The 23,135-nt window shown below is 42.1% G+C and overlaps 1 protein-coding gene across 1 annotated transcript in view; it reads left to right on the top strand.

Moving 5' to 3' along the window:
* The first annotated feature begins 1,479 nt into the window (after nt 1-1,479).
* Nucleotides 1,480-23,135, top strand: part of LOC147431790 (uncharacterized) — an 82,247-nt gene continuing 60,591 nt past the window's right edge. Inside the window, exons 1-3 of the mRNA XM_086494276.1 lie at nt 1,480-2,739; nt 2,826-2,954; nt 3,271-3,409. Of these exons, the coding sequence (XP_086350402.1) occupies nt 1,990-2,739; nt 2,826-2,954; nt 3,271-3,409 (1,018 nt within the window). The 5' untranslated portion in view covers nt 1,480-1,989. The remainder of the gene's footprint in view (nt 2,740-2,825; nt 2,955-3,270; nt 3,410-23,135) is intronic.

Here is a 23,135-nt window from a genome sequence, read left to right on the forward strand (position 1 = left end):
ATTACTTGGAGGGTAATTCTAGTGGAGGGAGCACAAGCAAAAACCTCTAGTGGAGGGTTTTTTTCAGAAATGCTGTAAAGGTGAGTGGATGCATATGAGGAGCTTTTGTGGGACACTCCTCTCAGAAGTTGGGGTGGAAAGAGGAAAAGGAGACTAGCCCTAAATTTGTAAGCACAAGGATGGACGCCAAATCGAGCAAAGCTCAAATAGCCTACAATTGACGAAACCATCAGCCTCCGGTGCTTTACCTTTAGCCTTTAGGGCCCTCAAGGCTTTTGCCCATCGCCAATCCCGATGTTTGTCGGAGGGCCCCCGAGAGCCTGTCGCTACAATTAGAGAGGAGAGAGGGAGACGGGTGTAGCCTATGTATCTAGACAGAGTGTTGGAGAAAATAAATAGTGGGTGTGAATGAGACCCGGATAGCCGCCCTTTCCACGCATTTCTGAGTTGCCCATTGCAAGTGTCGGCACTCTCTCGCGCCGGTGTCGACGCCGCTGCCGCTGCCGCTGCCTCTTCTCTTTCTCGTTTAAACATACGTACCTATCTCTCTGTCTCTCTCAGACTTCAGTCCCAACTCCCGCTGAGCCGCTCACTCTCAGCCTCCGCTCTCATCAATTTTCACCCGTCCGAGTTCGATCCTGAGCCCCCGCTAATTACCACAGAGCCTCTCTCTCTCTCTCTCCAAATTTGGTGGTGCCACTGCTCGCTGCAAGCCTGCAACCCTTGCAGCATCCACTGTGTGACACTTGACCAACATCCAGTCAAACCGTCCAGCTGGTCGACACGAACACACCTGCTCAGTTTTTCCCTCACATGCCTTAAGGCTTAGTCACAGAGCTGCGACGCACCCTCATGTACGCCTGTACCCGATCGTCGTAGAGAGACGCTTGGCCTTCCTTTCTCTCTCTCTCTCTCTCTCTCTCTCTCTCTCGGCGAGCCGTCCAAAGCTCGAACTCTTAACCTCGCTCTCTGGAGTCTGTGCAGTGTACAAAGGCGGGAAGGGGGAGAGAGATCTCTCTCCATCTCGGCGAGCCGTCCAAAGCTCGAACTCTTAACCTCGCTTTCTGGAGTCTGTGCAGTGTACACAGGCAGGAAGAGAGAGAGAGAGAGATCATGAGAACTTCAGAAGGGGAGGAAGAAACATGTTACATAGTAATCTCGTACAGAGACACACGAGCTTGTCAGGCCTTAAACATTGCTAAGCAAGCAAAGCTAGAACGAGACGCTTTTCAATCTCAACTGTGCAGTCGAGAATCGAACCATACTGTTAATGTTCACCGGCTACATACACTCACTCCCTAAGTTACAATTACTACCCACACTGTTGCACACAAAGCTGCTTGCAACCAGGGTATGCTCCTTTTGTCCGTAGAGAACAACATTTGCTACCTCACTTTCACGAGTGAAACCCACCATTGCTCCCCCCCCCCCCCCCCCCCCCCCCCCCCCCCCCCCCCCTTTCCCTCTCTCTCTCTCTCTCTCTCTCTCCAACAGGGACTCTAACCCTAGAACAGCACCAGGAGATACATGATCCTTCACGCAACCTCACAACCCTGGTGTCAATCATATTTATATCCACAACATTGGACGGCCTGTGCACTGCCCGCAAAGGCAATCCCCCCCCCCCCCCCCCCCCCATAATAGACTCCATGCTCTGCTCTGTCACTCAGTTACTCTGCTCACACACAGACATATAACACACTTGCCTCTTATCCGAGGCCGTTGTGCCCCACCAGTGTTTGTAGCCCCTACGTTTCTTCTCGAGCGCTGAGGCCCCCAATTAATTAGCAGCAATCGGCTAGAGACTCTTCTGCTGGTTATCGGGCCCATTGAACCCTCTGCACCCTCCCAGGCCTGGTGGGCTATTTCGTGCATAGATCTTGGGGCTGATTTTTTTGTCGTAAAAATGTCGTGAGAAAAAGAAGCCCTTCATTTTCACAGTCTTCCTGAACTAGAGGGTGGGGAGGCAACCCCAAGGCGCTTAGCTGCATGAAAATGGACCTAACAGCAGGAGCTGCCAATCAGCTGCTAGTGTCTCACTACAATGGCATGAGTTGCAGCATGCAGGAAGAAACAAGCCTTCCATCATACGGGCCTATGATGGCACTCATGACTGCAGAGCAATTAGATCTTGATAAGAAGTGTGAGCAGCAGCAAGGCGTGCCTGCAGCATCTACTCACTTCATGCACGATTACTACAGCGATGCATATCCGGTCACAGTTTTGCAGGGCGACAACTCAAGGTTGCCTCAAGAGCTTTCCTATGAGCAGCTCGCCATGGCTAGCTGTGTTCAGGCGCCAGCAGTGGACATATTGGCTTGCGCGCAAGTAGATCAGTTTACGCATCAGGGCCATGGGGATGAAGATGACGACCTGGAAGAAGAAGGCGAGCTGAGCCTACGGAGGATGCATGTGCAGCCTGGAGTACCAGCAGCGGCAGCCAGGACGGTGATATCGAGAAAGAGCGAGAGACCAAAGACCCGCGTTTGCCACGGCAATGCAGCGGTACTAAGCTCACATGAGGTCTCTTCTCTCGACGATATTGTCGAAAGCGGAGATATAGCTGCAGGTCACGTGGATATAAAAAGCGCTGCAAAGGAGGAGATCGCGATAATTACGGATCAGAGCTGCAATGCGTCAAGTATTGTGGATACTAATGATCAGGGGCGCATAAGAGAGAGAATAGCAGCGCACCCCGAATATTGCAGGCTGGTCTTGGCGTACATAAGCTGCCGCAAGGTAATCTGAAGGGATAATTAATCGCAGTCCCTTAATTGAAGGTGTAAATAGGATCGGTAATTAGCGTGAAAGACTGTGTTATTAAGGTGGGTGCGCCGCCAGATGTCGCGAGACGGTTGGACGAGCTGAGCCAGGAGTACGAAAGGAGTCCGGAGCTGCTGAGCATGGTCAGCAAAGAAGCCGCAGCCCCAGACCCTGAACTCGACCATTTCATGGTAGCGTATGTTTGTTTTTCTTTCATTTTATTGTATACCGGTAATGTATTTCATATCTTGGCTGCTTTCGGCTTGCATCATGCACACGCACGCTCTTCCAATCTCACAAGCACACATTCTCTCTCTACGATCCCTCACTGATCAGCACACTCTCTCTCTCTCTCACACACACACACACACACACACACACACACACACACCATGCCCACGCATGAGCCCGCCCCTCATGAGCTTGTGTGCGCTCCATCTTTATATGGCTGGTCGTCTCCTCGCTCACCCCCTTGTCTAATCTTTTGATGTCTGGTCGTGCAAGCAGAAGGCCTACTGCCATGCTCTGCAGCACTATGAGGAGGAGCTCTCCAAGCCCTTCAATGAAGCCATGGCCTTTCTACAAAAGGTGGAGCTACAGATCAGCCAATTGGTGATGACCAGCGGCACGTCCACGACTCTACCGGGTACTTTCTTGTGGGCGTCATCCACATAAAAAAATAAATTTAAGATAAAGTGCACATCCGTCTGATTTTGAAATTACCGCTTTACCATCGTGACGTGGACGCTTAACCTAGACCTCATATTGGCAAGTGCTTTAACATAGTGAAAGTATGTATCGTGCTCTACATAACTACGTTGCTTACAGATTTTCCACAAACCACAAAAAGGAGACCATGGTTGTTAATGTAGACAACTGCTATACACACATTAACAACTACTCTACATTACACGTCAACACTTATCATGTGTTAAGGTGTGGTATTTAAGTATTGAAGGTGCTCAGGAGTAGTAGTCACAATCAGCTGCAATCACAATCACAAGGAGAACACATGAGTCATAGATTATAGAGAAGATAGAATTCTACCCCAAAGAGATCACTGTATATGACTAAAATACCTCGCTCAACATGCGAGGATAGCTTGTTATGCTTGTCTATTTGAATGAGAGCGTAACAAGGTGCACCAAAGATACAAAGGTCAGGCTTTGCACTAGGAAGAATTCCAATTTTGGACATAGCACACTGTAGCGGAAGCTTCTTCCTAGAAGGATTGGGAAACACCAGCATCAAGCAATGTACAATTTCTTCTTTTAGTTATACTATTTTGTTGAGGTAAATAGGGTACAATAAATTGCTGAATAATGCCAACTTGATTACGATAGACTTTGAAGGAATTTGATATATATTCACCGCCATTGTCAAGGCGAATGCTCTTGAGTGGCCTATTGAGTTATCACTCTATAAATATCTTATATTTCTCAAATTGAGCAAGTATCTTAGATTTATGCCTCAAAAAGTACAACATAGTGTACTTTGACCAATCGTTGATAAAGGTTAGAATGTAGGAGGAGCTAGTAGTGGAAGTTGTAAGCATGGGTATGGGTCCACATATGTCAGAGTGGAAGAATTCCAGAAGCTCTTTGATCTCACTTTTGGATCTGCAAAATTTGGTGTATCAGCTTACCAAAGAGGCATGTCTCACATAATGAAATATGCCTCAATTTTGGTGTAAAACACATCAAAATCATATGGGTTTGTAGAGTGTGCTTCATTGAACATGGGGATGTCCCAAATAGTAATGCCAAAGAAGAGTTTCCTCGTCTTGAGAGCCGATAGCAGAATGAAGTTCCATGCTTGGACGAATGACTCCCAAGTTCAAGAGGATATAATCAACATTTTTTGGGACATATATGAGGTAGACAGTGACACCAAAAGTGGGAGGGGGGGTTATTACGCAATAGCTGTGTTGAGACTCCACCGAAGTACCATGACTAGTCCACTCATTGATAGAGAGAAGATTCTTTGCCAATCCGAGAACATAATAGATACTGGGAATTGTAGTGGTTGCGTCCATTGTTAGCAAATGCAAGGATCCGTTTCTAGTAGCTTGGTAGAGCAAATCAGCACCAAGGTGAACTTCAAGAGATAAGGAGATTGGGTCGTAGTCATGTAGTTGCTCTTGAGTTCCAATCATTGGGTGTGTACCACCAATATCATGGTGCCAAGTATCAATATGAGGTGGGTTGGCTATACAACATAGAGATGCATAGTGGTAAGGTCATTACTCACATCATGAGCATAATAGCCAAATTTTCATTCATACTGGCTTTGAAAGGTACGTAGCTGGTGCCACTTCATGCAACATTGTCGCTTAGTATGACCTTGTCGATGTCAAAAGTTGCATGTGGAAAAGGTTACTCCCGTGGGAATGCCTCAATCTATTGTGAAAGGGAGAGGGAGTAAATGTGGGCTATAGAATTAAATTTTGAAACTATTGTCTCGATAAGGTGGATCTAGGTTGTGCGGTAGATGGAGAAAGTAGTTGAGATTCCTCAATTGGTTGTGAAAGGGGGAGGGATTAAAAGTGGGTTATAGAATTAAATTTTGAAACTAGTGTCTCGAGAAGATGGATCTAGGTTGTGCGGTAGATGGAGAAAGTAGTTGAGATTGGCGAGAGTTGAATTGTCTAGGGTGAAATAGGAGAGTGAATGAGAACCATCACCAAGCATGGTCAAAGGTGTAATGGGAGAGTGCTTGAGGATGGAGATGTATAAGTCCTTCCTCGATTGCGAATTTAACCTTCCTGACTTATAGTAGCCAGTCAATTTCAAATGAGATGTATTAGAGTGTTGTGAGACAAAATATTTGCATGTATCAGGTGAAGCTCCAACAAGTTTATTTACTTGACCCTCCTCAGGGGGGAGGGGTAATCCTGCAATAAGTAGGTTATCATTCTTGGTCACCATCTAAATCTCATTTAATAGCTTGTGGAGAAAACAACATTGGTTTGTTGACATTAAGAAGTTTCTAATGTTCAAACAAGTTGTAGTTGACGATCACCAAGATGCATGATGATTTTACTTTGGGCTTCAAGGTCTTTCTTCTTTCACATTGCTTTCTCAACATTGATGAGTACTTAGGCACCAATTGCAATAAGTTTCTTGGCGGGATCAAGTTTGGAATGGTCAGTGACATCCCAATTATCAGCTTTTTCAAGGACCATCTTTATGCACATGCTCGAACGTCGATAATTGTTGCCTTGTAGATTTTTGATTTGATAGAATTTTGGCATGGTCGAAGAAGTCGATGCCGCGGCCATGGCTTCTTGAAAAGTTTGGATTGAATCAAGAAGCAGATCTTGTAGCAAGAAGGGAGACGTCTATGAAAGAAAACGATTAGTAGTTGTGAGCAATTGCTACCATGTAGACAACTACTATATAATATTGTGAATGCTCAATTATTGAAACATCATATCACGTAAATATAATACAAAACACTTATCATGTGTTTTCATCGCAGCAGAGAAGAGGAAGGCAACGAAAGACGAACGTAGCTTTCTCTTTTGTAATATGCTTAATTAGTTAGTCGTTATACATAAAATCTTGCACCTTATTATTATAGGTGGTGTGTTCGTTTTTTAATGTTTCAGTAGTTTGATGATTATAATCGAAGTTATAAAAGAAACTTTGTAGTATTTTGTTTATAGTGAACACTTAATTCTTAGATAAGGTCTTTGTTAGTTATTGTGCTCTTTGAAGGCTTGGACCTTCACAACTTGTTTACCCATGCTCAAATTCCTGTGGTAATTGGACCTTTTCACTGCGCCATTGCTTCAGAATGAAAAGTTGCAATTACGTAGGTAAAGGCAAGTTTGTATCGCCTCTCCTTCTTCGAAATGACCTCACTTCATTAGCGATAGACTTGCTTTTCAGCCAACAATAGTACACGACCTTCAAGTCCCACTCATCGAACTCAATGTAAATGTCACTGCCCTCTTATCTCACCTCGGCAAGCTCGCCACTCAAAAAACCCTCTTCATGTGCTTGCCTCCAATCAAGCTTTCCAACTACCTCAACGGCATAGATGACACCTTTCACTTGCAGATCGAGGGAACTAAGCAGGTAGTTGAACGTGTATATAACCGTGCAAGTCAATTATGGAATTTTTTCTCTGTGATCATTTGGAACTTTCCCCTACGCCACATCCATGCTAGCATTGATGGGCGTGCCTCTCTACCGTCATTGGTGTTGCCTAAGACAAAAAGAATAGAGAAGGTATGTACAAAGCCACACACATGTCTAAACCAACTTTAGAGCTATGGCTTAGCTTTCAACTTGACTTAGGTATCAATCGATGTAGCTTGTGATGACAATCCATTGCTTAATTCAAATTCTTTGATAATTTGCTTTATTGGCAATGCTCTTACCTAAAGTTTTGTGAACCATCATTTGTTTTTAGCCTTATTTGTGGCAAAGGGTGGACACTCACTATCTCTTGAAGTAAATAGAAACACTCACCATCTCTTGAAGTAAATAGAAAGATCCATTTAGTTATATGCATAAAAGCCTTGGAATCAATTCTTATAGACAAAAAAAAACATGAATAAAGCTACTCTATTATCTAGAAAGATCAGAGTATTTGATCAATAAAGTTTAGTTACCTCAAAAAGAATTGGCTAAGTCTGACCAAATCCATCTTTTAAAGGGTTTGTTTGGTCTTTTTGGATGACTTGTTGTTTAATAGCTTGGCCAAGGGCAGATGCACCATAAGGTTGGTTTTGCTTGATTTATAGACTCTATCTTCTCCCTCGCTTATAGCTCATGCTCCTTCTGTTTGCCTCCATCCCCTTTGCAATAATCTCATGCAACATAGCTAAGTGGCCTTGGATGCAAGTCTGCGCACATGATATATATATATATAGAGAGAGAGAGAGAGAGAGCTGCAAACAATTTGCACATAGAATGACAAAGAGCATTGAGGGTGAATGTCATGATCACCTCCTATAGAGGGCATTATATATATATATATCTATATATCTATATATATATATATATATATATATATATATATATATATATATATATATATAGAGAGAGAGAGAGAGAGAGAGAGAGAGAGAGAGAGAGAGAGAGAGAGCTGCAAATAGAATGACAAAGAGCATTGAGGGTGAATGTCATGATCACCTCCTATAGAGGGCATTAGAGCAAAGCCCTCGTTAGTAAATCTAGATTGCCCAAGTTGCCTAAGGAGTCCCCAAATAGAGTCAGAGAAAGTTAGGGAGACTGAGTGGATGGCCCTAGCTGCAATCAGTTTGCACATAGAATGACAAAGAGCATCGAGGGTGAATGTCATGATCACCTTCTACGACCAAAATCATAGAGGGATTCAGAGCGAAGCCTATGATAGTAAATCTAGATTTCCCAAGCTGCAAGATGCCTATGGAGTCCCTAAGTAGAGTCAGAGAAATCTAGGGAGAGGAGTGGATGCAGAGCAAAGGGTAGTGAAGTTTGTGTATCCACCCCTCATGCTTGGGGGATTTATGTACTTAACCCTTGTTGTAGGACACGTTTACCTACCCAGCTTTGTGCTGGGAGGATTTGTGTGCCTACACCCTATGTGTCAAGGAAAGGCAAATTTGTGTTTATCCTTGTTTGTGTTTTGAAGGGAGGAAATTTGTGTGGGTGCTATACCCACAAGGGGAGGGTTGTTGGGGTGCGAGCATTGTACTACCTCACTTGTGGTAAAACCCCCTAGATTAGGATTCATGTGGAATATGTGTGAGCCCTTGATAAAAGGCATGAAGTCTGTGAGAAAAAGAAGTTGGTGTGAGAGAAGCATGTCAACAAGGCAAGGTCCATGTGACAAGCTTGTATAAAGAAACCCTTTGTATCCACAACTAAACCTAATGCAATTACTATGCTTGCTTTCATCATGAATGGCTTATTGTGCTATCCACCCTAGCCTTGAGAGAGAGAGAGAGAGAGAGAGAGAGAGAGAGAGAGAGAGAGAGAGACTTTTGACGCAACCAACCTTGGCAATGAAATAAGCATAATCTAAAATGGGGGCTACGTGTGTTTATATACTCACCTTAGTAAATTACCCTACCAAAGATTTGTCGAATAAGTAAAATAAATACGTTGAGCCAAAATAAATATTCGAATTACATTGAGATATTCATTTGAGATGCTTCAACCACTCTCTGCAGAGCATACCTAAAGCCAAAAAAAACATTGGGATCTTACATTGGGATACACTTGAGATTCTATAACCTTTAACGCCCTCTTTACAGCTCATAGTGGATATAAATAGTGAGACCAAATTGATGAAGAAGCTACCACGAACACCCCACCAATTGCTGTCATGTTGGGTACGCCTTGGATTTGCTATTCTATCATCAATGTGTCACCTGAGAAGAATGCAATCTTGAGGATCAATTCTCTCATAGAAAATTGAATTGTAAACCACACTAAGTCCAAGAATTCCCATTTGTGGATTGTGAACACAACACATCCACACTTTTCAAGATAATTAACTTCAAAACACATCATGTCCATAACCTAGTCCACAACAATGAATTGGTGCACTCATCCATAGTGTTTTGGACATGTCTGATTTGTTTGTTACTTGATGCATGTGCATTAAACTTCGACTCACAGGTTCAAATACCGATAACTTCAACTCCAACACATGGGTCCAAATCATTTGTAGGAGCATGGTTTGCCCTCTATGGGTGCCACTCACAAACCTCTGCTGGGGCGGCAACAACATCCAGTTGACTAGAAGGTGGGAGCCTTTGTCAGTGTATTCATACCAGAAAACTCCTGAGAATCCTTCCCTAAGTCATTATTACTACATTCTCATCATGCTTGCCTTTACCTTTGTCCTTTGTAGAGCTTTTGTCTTTGCCTTTGGATCTGCAATCTTGAGACAAATGACCATGCTTCCTATAGTTGTAACAACGACTATTAATTGGTCTTTGTTATGCAATTTGAAGCGGCAAGTGCTTCATCACCCTTGTCAAAAACTTAAATTCTCCCTTGAATGATTAATATGGATTCCTTCTCAATGAGAAAAGAGCTGAAATCATCAAACTCCCTCTTTTTCTTTGTGGTTTGTAGCAGAACTAGTGTCTTAGACACCATTTTGTACTCAATTATTTTCATGAGTACCAAAGGAGCTAATTGAGTAGTGTGGTCAATGCACTTTTCAAATCCTATACTTAATCATGAGTAGCCTTTGCCTTCATAAGAAAAAACCGCATTGAACTTTGAGTTAGAAACTTGATGGTAGGTAAGTATCCAAGAAGGGTGATTGCGTGCATAGTGAAATTGTGATCAAACATTTTGACAAGCTTGAACCACATAGCATTGGCAATCTTCCAAGTCTATATGGCTTGGAAAATTTCCCCTTTAAGAGATGCCATAATGAATGGCATTGCCTTGCGTTACTTATATCCTAATCAGCACGTGATTTTTGATGCTCCTCATCTTGAAGATGGTGTACATGTTGCTAGGATCCCTCGTAGGACGAGGCTCCAAGCCGTCGACTATATCCCACAAGTCTCTTTGTGTGAACCAAAGTTATATGATCAAATTCCAATGGACATAATTATCATCCTTTAGTTTGTCATTGACACTCGAGCAAGGGGGCCATGTTGCAAGTGTAAGATTTGGAAACTTGAGTCGCTTCCTTCTCGTACTCCAAAAGGCCTCAAGAAATCTCTCAAGCCTCTCAACAAGAAAAGTTTACCAACGCGTGTTCAAAAAAAAAAAAAAAAATCTCTAAAAAAAATGCTCTAAATCTCCTAGGTTGGAGCCTATCCATAGGTCATAGCGCCTCGGTCGTCGTTGGGGTTTACTCAACCAAATCTAGCAGCACCACAATCGGAGGTTCAAAATGCTAGTGGGCGCGCAATAAAAGGAGTGTGTACTTTGATGAAGGATGTTCTAAATTGTTGGCTTGTCATAGGAGAGAAGGAGCAAAGAAAGGGATAGCTTGCATATCAAAACACTAGCAAGTTTGTAGTTGTCGCTAGAAGCAATGCCCATTGCGTATTAAAAACAAAAATAAAAGGAGGGAGTGGAGCACTATCGGTGTGAGATAGCAATGGCATTTGAAATGTTATTGGTAAGGGACCAACGGTAGGTAGCAAATTTGCCATGATTACTAGTGCTCCAATATAGAATAAAAGCTTGTGTTTTAAAATGCTACAAGGGGAGGTAAGAATGCGAAGAAGGCTACACTACGGCTTCTCTTTGAAACTCCTCAATGGTGCTGGTTACTCCAAGGCTTTGATATCATGTCAATGTTGATGATGCAAAAGCACCTGAAGAGAGAGAGAGAGAGAGAGAGAGAGAGAGAGAGAGAGAGAGAGAGAGAGAGAGAGAGAGAGAGAGAGAGAGAGAGAGAGAGAGAGAGAGAGAGATTATCGTCTTGGTGGTCATATATGGCATCAAAAAGTCATACCATACAAATGGTTCTTGATAAGGGGGTAGTGAAGCATGAGTAATCATGGATACAATAAAATGCAACACATTCCACTTAGGGGGAAAATAAATAGTAACTAAGGGGTGGTGTTCATGATGGTAGAAGTCTTGGGAGATTGGAACTCTCGTATGATAGCCTTCTATGCAGTGGATTGCCTATTCTTCTTCGCCTCATGTTGCATGCACTTTCTTGAGCTCTGTGCCTTTATTTTTGAGTTTTGATGGGGAGAGTTCTTCTGTGATCCATAGCTTGGTGCCCTTAAGAAGGTGTGTTTTTTGTAAGATCTCTTCTCTTCTCAATTTCAAGAATGGCTTGGCCCGCTTCCATCGACCATTTCTATCTTTTTGGGGTCGAGCTTGATCGGCTTGAGGGTTTTGTTGCGGAAGTTGATGCGCCGCTCCAAAAGTCCTTTACCACTTCCCACGCTTGTGGTAATCCGTCAATGCAGACCTTGAGGGTATTTGCTTCTTCGTACATTTGTTCTTAAAGTTCCATTGCCACACATGTCTTTCTTGAGCGAGCATCTACGAGTTAGGCTTGGGTGACAGGAGACTGGCCTTCTTCGAAGCTGCTATGACGATTGAAAAACTTAGCTATGGTGGCATCGGGGTCTTCCGGAGCCCCTTTTTGCTAGAGTCTTCTTCAATCAAAGTCTTCTTCAATCAAGGTTTTCCTCCTCTTGCGAGCCATTTTTTTGAGAACCTTGCTTTGAAGCTTCTACTTCTCCTCCCTAAAACTACTCCTAAAGGTTTTGCTGGCACTCTGGGGTCGTGGGATGACGGATACACATGCTTTGATTAGAGGGGGCATTGCGGGCTGAGGGATACACATCCTTTGGGCTGGGTGTGCACTATGGGCTAAGGTACGATGGCCATCAAATAGGTGGGATGAGGCATCGTGGCCATCGGAGAGAGAGAGAGAGAGAGAGAGAGAGAGAGAGAGAGAGAGAGAGAGAGAGAGTGAGAGAGTTTTGAACCAGCCAACCTTACCAACCTTTGCAATGAAATAAGCATAATTTACAATGGGGACTAGGTGTGTATTTATAATCACCTTAGCAAAGTGCTCTACCCAAGATTTGATAAATAAGTAAAATAAATACCTTATGCCAAAATAAATATTGGGATCGCATTGGGCTATTCACTTGAGATGCTACAAACTTTAACACTATTTTGGATGCACATCCAAATATAGCAAGAGAAATGATGTCGCAAAAAACTAAGGAATCACTTTTAGTAAAATTTAGAATTACCAAAAGTTAAACCTTGCAACACAAAATGTAATATAATTAATGAGATTGTAATCCCAAGGGAAAACGCAAAGGGAGTCATGGATCCACGTCAAGGGCTGGCTACTAGGTGTGGACAAGGATTCTAAGTATGGATGGCCAAGGGCCTATGTTATGCGTGGTAGGGTGGAGAATCTTGTACGGTAGTTCTGTTAGTCTCATATTGGTATCAGAGCCAAGGGGAGAGGGGTAGCTATGGAGGAGGGGGAAAGGAAGCTTCGAAAGTCTCGCATGGTGATGCATGAAGCTCTCTCTCTCTCTCATAGGAGTTTGCATGGCAAGGTTGACAAGGGATATATAGGGCCGCAAGAGCAGTCCCTTCCATGGCGTGCTCAAGCTTTAATGAACGAGCAGGTGAGCATGTCCCCTTAGGTCAAGCCAGAAGGTTCGATAGAGAGGTGTCCACAGGAAACAAGGCTTGTAGTCCGAGATGGAGCTAGGGTCGATCGTCCACAAGACAACCCGCAAGCAGTCTCAATGGAAGCACATTTTTTGTTTCTATTGCGATGGTGTTAGTGCATCATACAATGGCGCATGAGAATCACACGCCATCATTGCAAGAGTTGCAAATTTTTTAATTATTTATTTTCAGTTTTGGGCCACCCTATTTTGGCCACCCATTCCATAAGGGCTTTTTCCACGATGCAAGGCAGGGGAAGAAGCAATGAAGTTCGTGTTTCCAAGCGAGGACCCAGAGGCTTTCAAATATCTGCCAACTCAAAAATTGTAAGAGTTCCTTGACCTATATGCAAACATTTACTATACAAGGCATGAAGAACATTGGCAAACTGTGAAAGCACAAAACTCCCATGGCCTTTGTGCAAGGCATGGTGGAAATCATGGAGTCAATCAAGAGGCTTCTAAAAGTTACATTTATGAAGCCTAGTTAATTTCAAAGCCTTGGAGATTGTGTGCCTCACGATGGATGATCACAAAGGAATTTACCAATGGAAGAAAGGATTCTGCTTATGTGTCATTGTCGACCATGTGACATCAAGACGCTTTATATTTGACGAAGTTTTTGATATCGAGGTTTTGATGGCAGATAAGTACAATTAACTTGAAATTAATGTTTTACATTCATTTCAATTTTGCATAAGTAAAAGCAAGACACCAATTCTAGACAAGCCGCGTCAGAGTAGGTTTGAAAATTTTTCTAGGGATAATTGAACTATAGCAAGGCTGTTGTAGATTGAATATCCAAAAAGTTCAAGAGAGTTTTGAGAAGATCCATTTTTTCCCCGTTGATACATGAGTTGCAATTTTGCTCTACCTTTCAACTATCCTTATGCACGTTTTGTTGCACACCAGTTTTAAGTCATGTAGAAGCAATATATTGACCAAAAGAATTTTCTATGAAAGAATGTTGTGCCTTGTATTTAAACACAAAAATCATAAACAACCCACAAGATTGACATTTTGTTGATATAGAGCTTATAATTTTCTATCATGAATGGATGCAATACTTTTGGTTTAGGTTACAAAGACTAGTATTTTCATAGTATGCATTCTTGGATCTAGACTTTTGAGTTATGTCATGGATAAACTTTCTTGTTCAAGGTAGTGAAATATCCTTTATATGATTTTGTTGAATTTTAATTCCTAGACATTATCAACCATATATATCAAATTTGAAGACAAAAGCTTTTGTACATGTTGAATAAAGTTTACAATATTTGAGAAAAGTACTTTCATCAATATATAAGAGATAAAGTATCTCAAGGAGATGTTGACCATCATGCTTCATATATAACTTGGGATAAAAAAATAGTAAGGCCATGTGATGTAAGAAATTGGTGGATCTTCATATAACATGATTGTGAAGCTTTATTTAGACTTTAAAGCACAATGAAGTTCACAAACTAAGTACACCTTATCGGGAATGACATTCTTTTGGTTACTCCATATATATCTCTTCCTTGATATCACCATTAAGAAAAGAACTCTTCACATCCTTTGGGTCAATGTCTAAATACATCCGTGTAGCAAATGCAAAGAGTACTTGAATGCTCGTGAAAAACATGTGAAAGTACATTATGATAGTCAAACCTTGTAACTTGTGAGTAGTCCTTTGCAGTCAAGCAAGGTTTGAACTTATCAAATGATTTATTTGCTTTGTTTTTTTTTTTAATACCCACTCATATTTGATAGGAAGGTGATTGGATGTTAAATCAGTAAATTGTATATTCCTTTAGAAATCAAAGTTTCTTCCATAATTGTCTCAATTCATCCTTGTGTGTAGATATAGTTGCCTCTTTATAGGTTGAAGGACCTTCACAAGTAGCCATTGCGCAATCAAATCTGTCAAAATACTCATCGTAAACATGATAAGAACCATGGTCCAAACCTATAGGTAGATCAACACAAACGTCAACATTCGCTTCAAGAAGAAGATTCTCCATAGATTTCTCTTTTATACATGATAGATGTTCAATTATTTCAAGAGTAGAATCATTATCAAATAGAAAAGGGAACTCTCAAGTAGAGACAGTGTGTCGTCAAGATTTTCAAAAAAGCACATACCTCATTGATTGCTCATTAAATATGGCACTCCAACTCACGATTGCCTTTTGAGAACTAAGATTATAGAACTCCCAATTACTTTGGGACCTATCAAAATATTTAATAAAAATAATTCTTTTTCAAAGAATTGAACTTTCAATGTGACGCTTTGGGAATATGAATGTAAGCAATGCTCTCAATGGTACGAAAATGTGAAATAAAGAAAATCAAACTTGTCTATATAAAAATTGATTATCTTATTAAACGGTACCATAGTGAAAATGTGGTGCTATACAAGTACTAGTAAAAAGAATTCTTGAGCCCAAAAACTAAGAGATAATCTAGATTGAATGAGTATACATCTCATGGCATGGAGAGTAGTACAATTTTTATGCTTTGAAACTTCGTTCTTCGAAGTTGAATATGGCATAGTATACTTGTGATAAATATCTTTAGAAGTGCAATAATCATCAAAGAGATTAGATGTACATTCACCGCCATTATCATTGCAAAGAGCCTTGATACGTGGACCAATTGATTGCTGATATTTCTTTAAATATGGACAAGGTCTCGTATTTTTGTTTTTGTCACAAGAGAAAAACCATTGTATAATGTAAGAGACCATCAATGAAAGTTATAAAGTAGTGATAATGACATCTTGAAGGAGAAAAAGGTCCATCATAAATATCAATATGAACAAGATGATCCAAGGAACTAGAGAAGCGAGTTGTTTTCAAGGTAGTAAATGGTTTACAACGATTTTTACCAGGAGCACAATATTTACATATCGCCACTTGAGGATGAGCTTTAAGATTTAATTTGTGCAACAAATCATGATGTCAAATATCAAGCACCTTTTAAAATTTGAATGGAAAAAATGATGGCGCTATATCTTAGAGTCATGACCTCTAGAATTGTAAGACTTTCTAACGTGATCATTCATCAAAAGCTCAAGCTGATTACCAAGAAGCAATGGCAATTGTATGGCCATCCTTTTCTATGTGACATTGTGTGATCAAATCCAACCAACAATGCGAGATCAAAAAGTTTGGCAACATAAGGTAGAACTCTTTGAAGATCTTGGGCATGCAAAACTCCACACAATGTTTTTGTTGAAATAATGTATCAATTTATAAATCTCAGTACCTAGTACTTGGTATCTAGTGTCATCAACCAAATAGACCTTCTTGTTAGTAAAAGATATGATTTTTTTTTCTAATAAGGCTTATATGTCATATTTTTAGAAGGATTACAATCAACAAAGAAAAGAGAGCCATCACCAACATAAAGTACTTTTGCTGGAGAGACAATATAGTGAATTATGCAATTAAGCTGTTGTTCTATATGATCCATCTTCAAAAAGGGTATATTGAGCAACATAAGCAAGATTGCAATCTTGATTGTATGGATTTTTGTAGCAACAATTAGGGCAATGACATGTGCTACTACAATAATCACAAGGTATAGAAAGATTTCCAAAGACGTGGCTCCCTAGTTATGTCATTCTTTTTTCATATTGTTGTGAGCTCAACAGTAAGATGTAAGATAACCATGTCTATCACAGTACGAAAAATGTTTACAAGGATGTCGAGGCGAGAAGAATCACCATCTTCACAACCACCACCAACATGAAGTTAAGACCTACCACCACCACGGTCATATCTTGTGTTAGGTGTAGCGCTAGTGTTTAAGGATTTAGCTTGGATCTAATACTCCTCACAAACACAAGGTTTACTTCACTTGAAAGAGCCAAATTGACGAGAGAGAGAGAGAGAGAGAGAGAGAGAGAGAGAGAGAGAGAGAGAGAGAGCACGGCATGTCGGATCCCAGAGGACGCGGCATGTCGGATCCCAACCACCCTAAAGGGTCCCCTTGCTCTATTGCCAGAGCAAGTGCTTGCTTTATCACTTGCACAATGCTGATATAATGATGCTAAATGTTGAGATGATGATGGGTACTTGATAGTGATGCTTGATATTGTGAGGCTAAAGACTGGGTGCTATGATGGATGCTTGGTAAGTGCTGGGTGTTGTGGGTACTTTGAGTGTTGAACGTACTTGGGTGCTAAGGACACACAGATCTAGATGATCCCTACGTTGATCTAGGTAGGAGCCAGTCCGAAACACAAGGGATGCTAGATGTTGGGGTACTCATGGACAACGATGACAGGGACGATGATGAAGACGACAATGATGACAACGATGAGGGATACTGATATTGCGGTGCTCTTGTGGTGCTATGGGTATTGCTAGAGATGCTTGGTACTCTGACAACGATGACGACAATGACAACGATGACAAGGCTGTGGGCTGATCTGCTATCATCGAGGACGACGTTGGGCTGAAATTTGAAAACGTTGAAGAGGATGATGGTTGAAATCTAAAAATGCTGGTGGTAATGTGGAAAGGACTGCAGTTGCAAAGAGGCTATTCTGGAAATGCTGAGGGTTGAAATTTGATGGTGATCATAGGGCTGAAAATGTTGATAACTATTAGAGAAAATATTGGCTGATGGTTGCCCAAGTGATAATACTGTTGAGAGGCTCTTCTAGTGCTCCTTTGCCCTTCATTGGCACCCAAAAGGCTTCTTTTATACGTTATTTAGCCATTTACCCTACGTACTTTTAATGAATGCCATGTCAAAGTCAGTTATTACCAAAGTTACCCAAAATGGAAATGGGGGACGGGAACAAGAGCCTCCAAAACGTTTTCGGAACGCCCTTCCCCTCCCCTCCCTCAAGAAAAGCGTAACGGGAACGGGGGCCAAAACGGTAAGCTTAAAATATGCTTAAATTATGTTGGATTTAAGCTATATGTTAGTAGAGAGCCATACACACCCATTAGTCCAAGTAGAATCCTATTTAGCCATGCTTTGCAATGATTATTCAGTTTTAAGACTTACACGCGATTGCGCACTACACACAACACGACACATGAATTGGGATCATCCTTTACAAAAGCATCTTGATTTTGCATAGAAAGAACATCAACTCAAAGTTGAATAGAGTACAAACTCCACACAAAAGCTTGGAGAAAAAACATGAATATAGATTATAAAGATGGCTTACCAAGCCAGCCAATGCGCTACAGAAAGACATGTAGAGACTAGAGACTAGAGTGCTAAATAACTACTATAAGAGTCACTTGGTGACATGTCAAGACTCAAATCACTCATATGGTAGTGCAATACAAAAAGGGGACAAAGCCGACGGTCACAATAGAAACAAATATCAAAAACCAAGGAGCAATGAGTCATGACTCATGTCTGACACCAATGGTCTCTACGGTGGAGGCCCACTCACCCGCAAGGACATCTGTTGATTTTTTTGTCTTCTTGGCATCATGGGAGTTGGCAAAATACATTTCTCCTTTGGAATAGGCAACAATGCCATGGATGGATCTCCTCCTAGTGTCACTCCATCCATTTGCAATGAGGGTCATGTCTTACTTTGTCCATTGCCTCTTCATATTGAGGGTTGTCATCTCTACAACGGTCTTCTCTCTATCGAGTAGAGTAGTGCGGAGGGCCTCGGAAGAGGGTGGCACATAGCGTGCTCCATACTCCAATCCTCGTGCAGATGGTTTTGCAGTACTCCGATCTACACAATGCACACAAGAGGTATTAGGATTTACTATTTAGATGAGAATGAGAAGCAAGATTATCAATTGTGAGAAAATGATAGTAAGTCTTACCAAGCCTTTATGAAGGGGATTTGATCATGATAGAAAAAGCGAGCAACACTTGCATCCACATCCTCCTTCCTTTTTGGCGGTATGTAGGGTGCAATGGTGAGATTTGGGAGTGGAGACTGGAGTAGTACTAGGCATTAAAACTGCCAATCAAAATAATGTCATCGCCGTCTCTGTCGTTGCCACATTACTATTACCACCAACTGATGAAGACGATGTTGAAGAGGGAAAAACCAAGTCATTGGGATCAATTGCAGGACGCTTCGGCCTTGCCGCATCTTTCTCTTCTTTGTTGGCTTTGATGGAGGCATCCTTGGCTTCAAATGCCTTCAACAATTGCTCGTTGACCGTCGTGCATATTGCTACTTGTTGTCCCTCTAGCTTAAGGAGGTGAGCACAGACTTTGGTTGTGCCGGATTGCCGTTCAAAGCCACATAGTTTGCACCTCCATGCAAGTGCAACATCAGTCTCTCCGAACAATCAAGAATGCACTTTGTCCCACCATGAAGCTTCATCCTTCTTCTTCGTGCCCAAGGACACACGGTCACTTGATGCGGAAGCATGGGCCATGAGACGAGAGAGAGAGAGAGAGAGAGAGAGAGAGAGGTTGCGGTGTGGAGATTGAACCTTGAGCCTTGAGGCTTGAGCAAAAGGAGAGACTTGAAGCTTGAGGGCTAAGTGGCAAGAGAGAGGGGGAAAGACCATAGAAAAGACTCAAGAGAGGGAGAATAAATGGAGAGAGCTTCGAGCTTCAAGCTTCAAGCTTGAGCCTTGAATACTTAAGGCCCAAGGGATGCAGAGAGACTCGAGAGAGGCTTGAGGGAGAGGCTAGAGCATGTGAGTCTTGAGGCTCGAGGTTGAGATCTTGAAGGCTTGTGGGAGGGATGATCCATTATATAGAAAAGCCACCCCTCCCCCTCGCTCCCCCAGGGAGCGCAACAAATTTAGCGCAAATTTGAGTGAAGTGACAGACTAGATTGCGAATGGTCGATTTAGCTTGCCAAGCAGTTTGAGCTGCCACTCTCGACTCCAATTTTTGTGGGCTTCGTCTGTACTCAACTCATTCTAGAGGCTTGAATCAACCTTCATTACACATGGGTCCTCCTCCAGCCTTCCAACTCGACCCTCGAGATGTTGCGAGCTCATCTGTGTTGGGACGTTCTTATGCGATGTATGACCGTGTGGCTATGGAAGGTATGCTCAAGGATGCCTTGATTGGGGATGAGACAGTCATTGGTGACCATAAAGTGAATCTAAATCCCTCTATTGTGTGGTCGTAATTATCCATCTTCCAGGAAAAAGCTGTGGTACTTCTTTTCACTAGGAAACTCCTCCCTATGACAGACATTGTTGCTAGGTTCATTGATGCGGGCTTCAAACATCTTGCAATAGATAAAGTGTTTTACTCTCGTTCTGGGTTGGTTGAAGTTCTTTTCCTAAAGAAGGATTATCAAATTTCCTTCCAATCTGCTCTACGACAGTTATTCTAGGAGGGCAGATTGTGCATGTTCTACCATGGCAGCCCATTAAGCTCATAAGAGAGGAGCTGCTTACCAAGTGCCTTGTTTGGGTTGATTTCGCTGACCTTCCATTGTGAACCTTGTTGCATCCCTTGGCAAAGTCCTCTTGGCCCCAACAATACATTGTAGCAACAAGAACAAAGCGGCCTGCATTCTTTGGCAGACTGATAAGAGGTTTCCCCAAACCTTAGAAATCAACCTTGAGTCAGTTAGGAAGCTCGTGATTTATCTTAAGCGGGGCAACCTCACCGGCTCATGCTTCCATTGTGGACATCTGAGGCACTTCTCAAAAAATTGTCCGACCATCTCAGCAGCATCAGCAGATCTTATCCCATCGATCTTACCCCAGGAGCAAAACATTGGTGCCCCATGAACAGATATTTGGGAAAGCCTCTTCGGCAAGAACCCCCTCACCATCTGCTTCACCCCTCCAAACTCCTAGCTATGAATTGGCACCATGTGGTACTAGACCCGCAGGGAAAACAAACCCCCGACCTCTATTCAGGACTTCTAATGAGGCATCGTCATGAACCCTAAACCCCAGGTCGACAAAGGCAAAAGACCAATTGATAACCAGGGTTTTGGGCCTGCCAAGAAGACATTCAAAGGGAAGAATATATCATTAGGATACTCCTCACACAACTACTATGAGGCACTCATTGCAGACATTTCGTCTCCTGAGTCATTGGCAGTCATTGATATTGTTATCGATGATCACCATTCGAGCAAAAAAATAGCATCAGCTCTAGAGGGTCATGCTATTCAATTGGAGGTCAACATGAATGATGTGGATAGCGATGGGGACACAAAAATCATTCACAATACTCCCCAATGAAGGTAGCTACATTCAATGTAAAAGGGATTAACAATCTCTCTAGACTGCACACATTCAATTGTTGGCTGTTGAAACAGGACATAAACATTTGCTTTGTGCAAGAACACAAGATGCATCATCGGGCTGGACAAACATTTCATATGAAAGGGTATCAATTCTGTTATGGTGGACAAAAGGGACACTATTCTGGTACCCTCACCCTCATCAAGACTCAACTTCACCCCTCTTGGATACTTGACCACCCCTCTGGTTGATGCTCTATTTTTCTAGTTACCAGCCAGTGGGGGAAACTAACCTTGGTTAATTGTTATGATGACAATAACTCGAAGCTCCGATCACATTTATGGGAATGGCTACAACCCTTACCCTTGACCCAAGGACTCTTGGGGGGCAACTTTAATATGGTGTGCAGATTAGATGATACGACCACGCCCAACTCAATGATTCCTAAGCTTGAAAAGAGACCTTGGGATCAATTGGTGGGAGTTCATTATCTCCAAGATCTTTGGACCTTAGTTATTCAACAGAACACAGGTTTCACCTTTCACTCTCTGAGCCATGTCTCATCCTGGTCTAGATTGGAGAGATTGTACACTATTAATAAAGACTGGTTGCTTGAAGAAGCTATTATGCATGTTGATGTGCAAACTGCACTCTCCGACCACTTTCCCTTGATTTTACATCTCCGCATCAATGCTTCCATGTCAAACATGTTTGATATAGGGCTGAAAATACATTTAATGGTGAATAACAATTTATTGAAGCACCTTATAGGCTATGTTTAAATCATCAGTGCATAATCTAATTGACAGAGTTAAAAGGGAGCAAGACTCCCCCTTGGATGTATGGAACTCCTTTTGTGCTGGGATGCAGGATTGTATCAGGAATGTGGGGAAGTATATAGCAAGGGAGAAGAAATGTAGGGCAACGGCTGCAATCCGATGTATTCAAGCTGAGGTTAACGGGGATGTTAAACACCTTACAGATGCCCAAATGCAAAACACCTTACAGATGCCGAAATGTAGGAACTAATGGAAGCAAGACAGATTATGAGGCGGATCTGGCAAGAAGGACAAGATTTCTATGCAGAGCTCAAGAGCTCAAAGACACTCACTGTACCTCTAAGGCCTTCTTTGCTAGGCTGAAACAAAAGCACACCAAGGACTGTATGACTAAGCTAGGGGACAAGGATGGAACAGTTATAACAGATCCCCAAAAGATTTTGGACACTACGATTAGTTATTATGAGGCTCTTTTGAATAAAACTCATGATACCTCTTCTGCTAGGAAACAAGCCATGGGCCTTATGCTTGAGGTTGTGGATTCATGTATTGCGAGCTCCAATGCCCAACGGCTTGAACAACCATTTCAAGTCGAAGAATTGAAATGGGCATTAGAGAAATTTCCTAATGATAAGACACCAAGCTTGTGGTCTTTCCAAAGAATTTGTGATGTACTTGGATAACCTCAAAGACATCATTTTGAGTCTTATTAATTCCATTTGGCACTCTCAATACATGCACCCTAGCCTTAAGCAAGGTACCATCAAACTAATTCCCAAGCAGACCTTTTGTATCCTCTTATCTCATTGGAGACCAATAACTATGATGTGGATCTTGTATAAGATACTGCCTAAAGCAATTGCAATCAGGATCTCCCCCTTCTTGCGGAAGCATGTACACAATGCTCAATCTGGATTCATCTCTGGACGATCCATATATGATAACATTCTCACAATCATGCTCGGTATGGAAGCTGCTCCCATCAATAATCAAAAACTTGTGTTGCTTCAGCTCAACTTTGTTAAGACTTTTGATAATGTTAATTGGGACTTCATATGTTTGATAATGCTCAAGCTTGGGTTTGGATCCAAAATGGCTGGATGTATATTCCTCCTGGGGTAAGATGCTATTTCTAGACTTATCTTCTATGGGAGGCTTTCCTCTAGCGTACGCATTGGAAACTCAGTCAGCCAGGGTTGCCCCCTTAGCCCTTTGCTTTTTGCTGTGGCCGCACACCCGCTGCATTGTTTTTTGCATCACCAGGCCCAATTCGGGAGCATTAAAGGACTAAAGTTGGGGGAGGATCATGTT

The sequence above is a fragment of the Adiantum capillus-veneris genome, chromosome 21, assembly GCF_014529385.1.
Source record: "Adiantum capillus-veneris isolate H3 chromosome 21, ASM1452938v2, whole genome shotgun sequence".
In the NCBI taxonomy this organism is placed as follows: Eukaryota; Viridiplantae; Streptophyta; class Polypodiopsida; order Polypodiales; family Pteridaceae; genus Adiantum; species Adiantum capillus-veneris.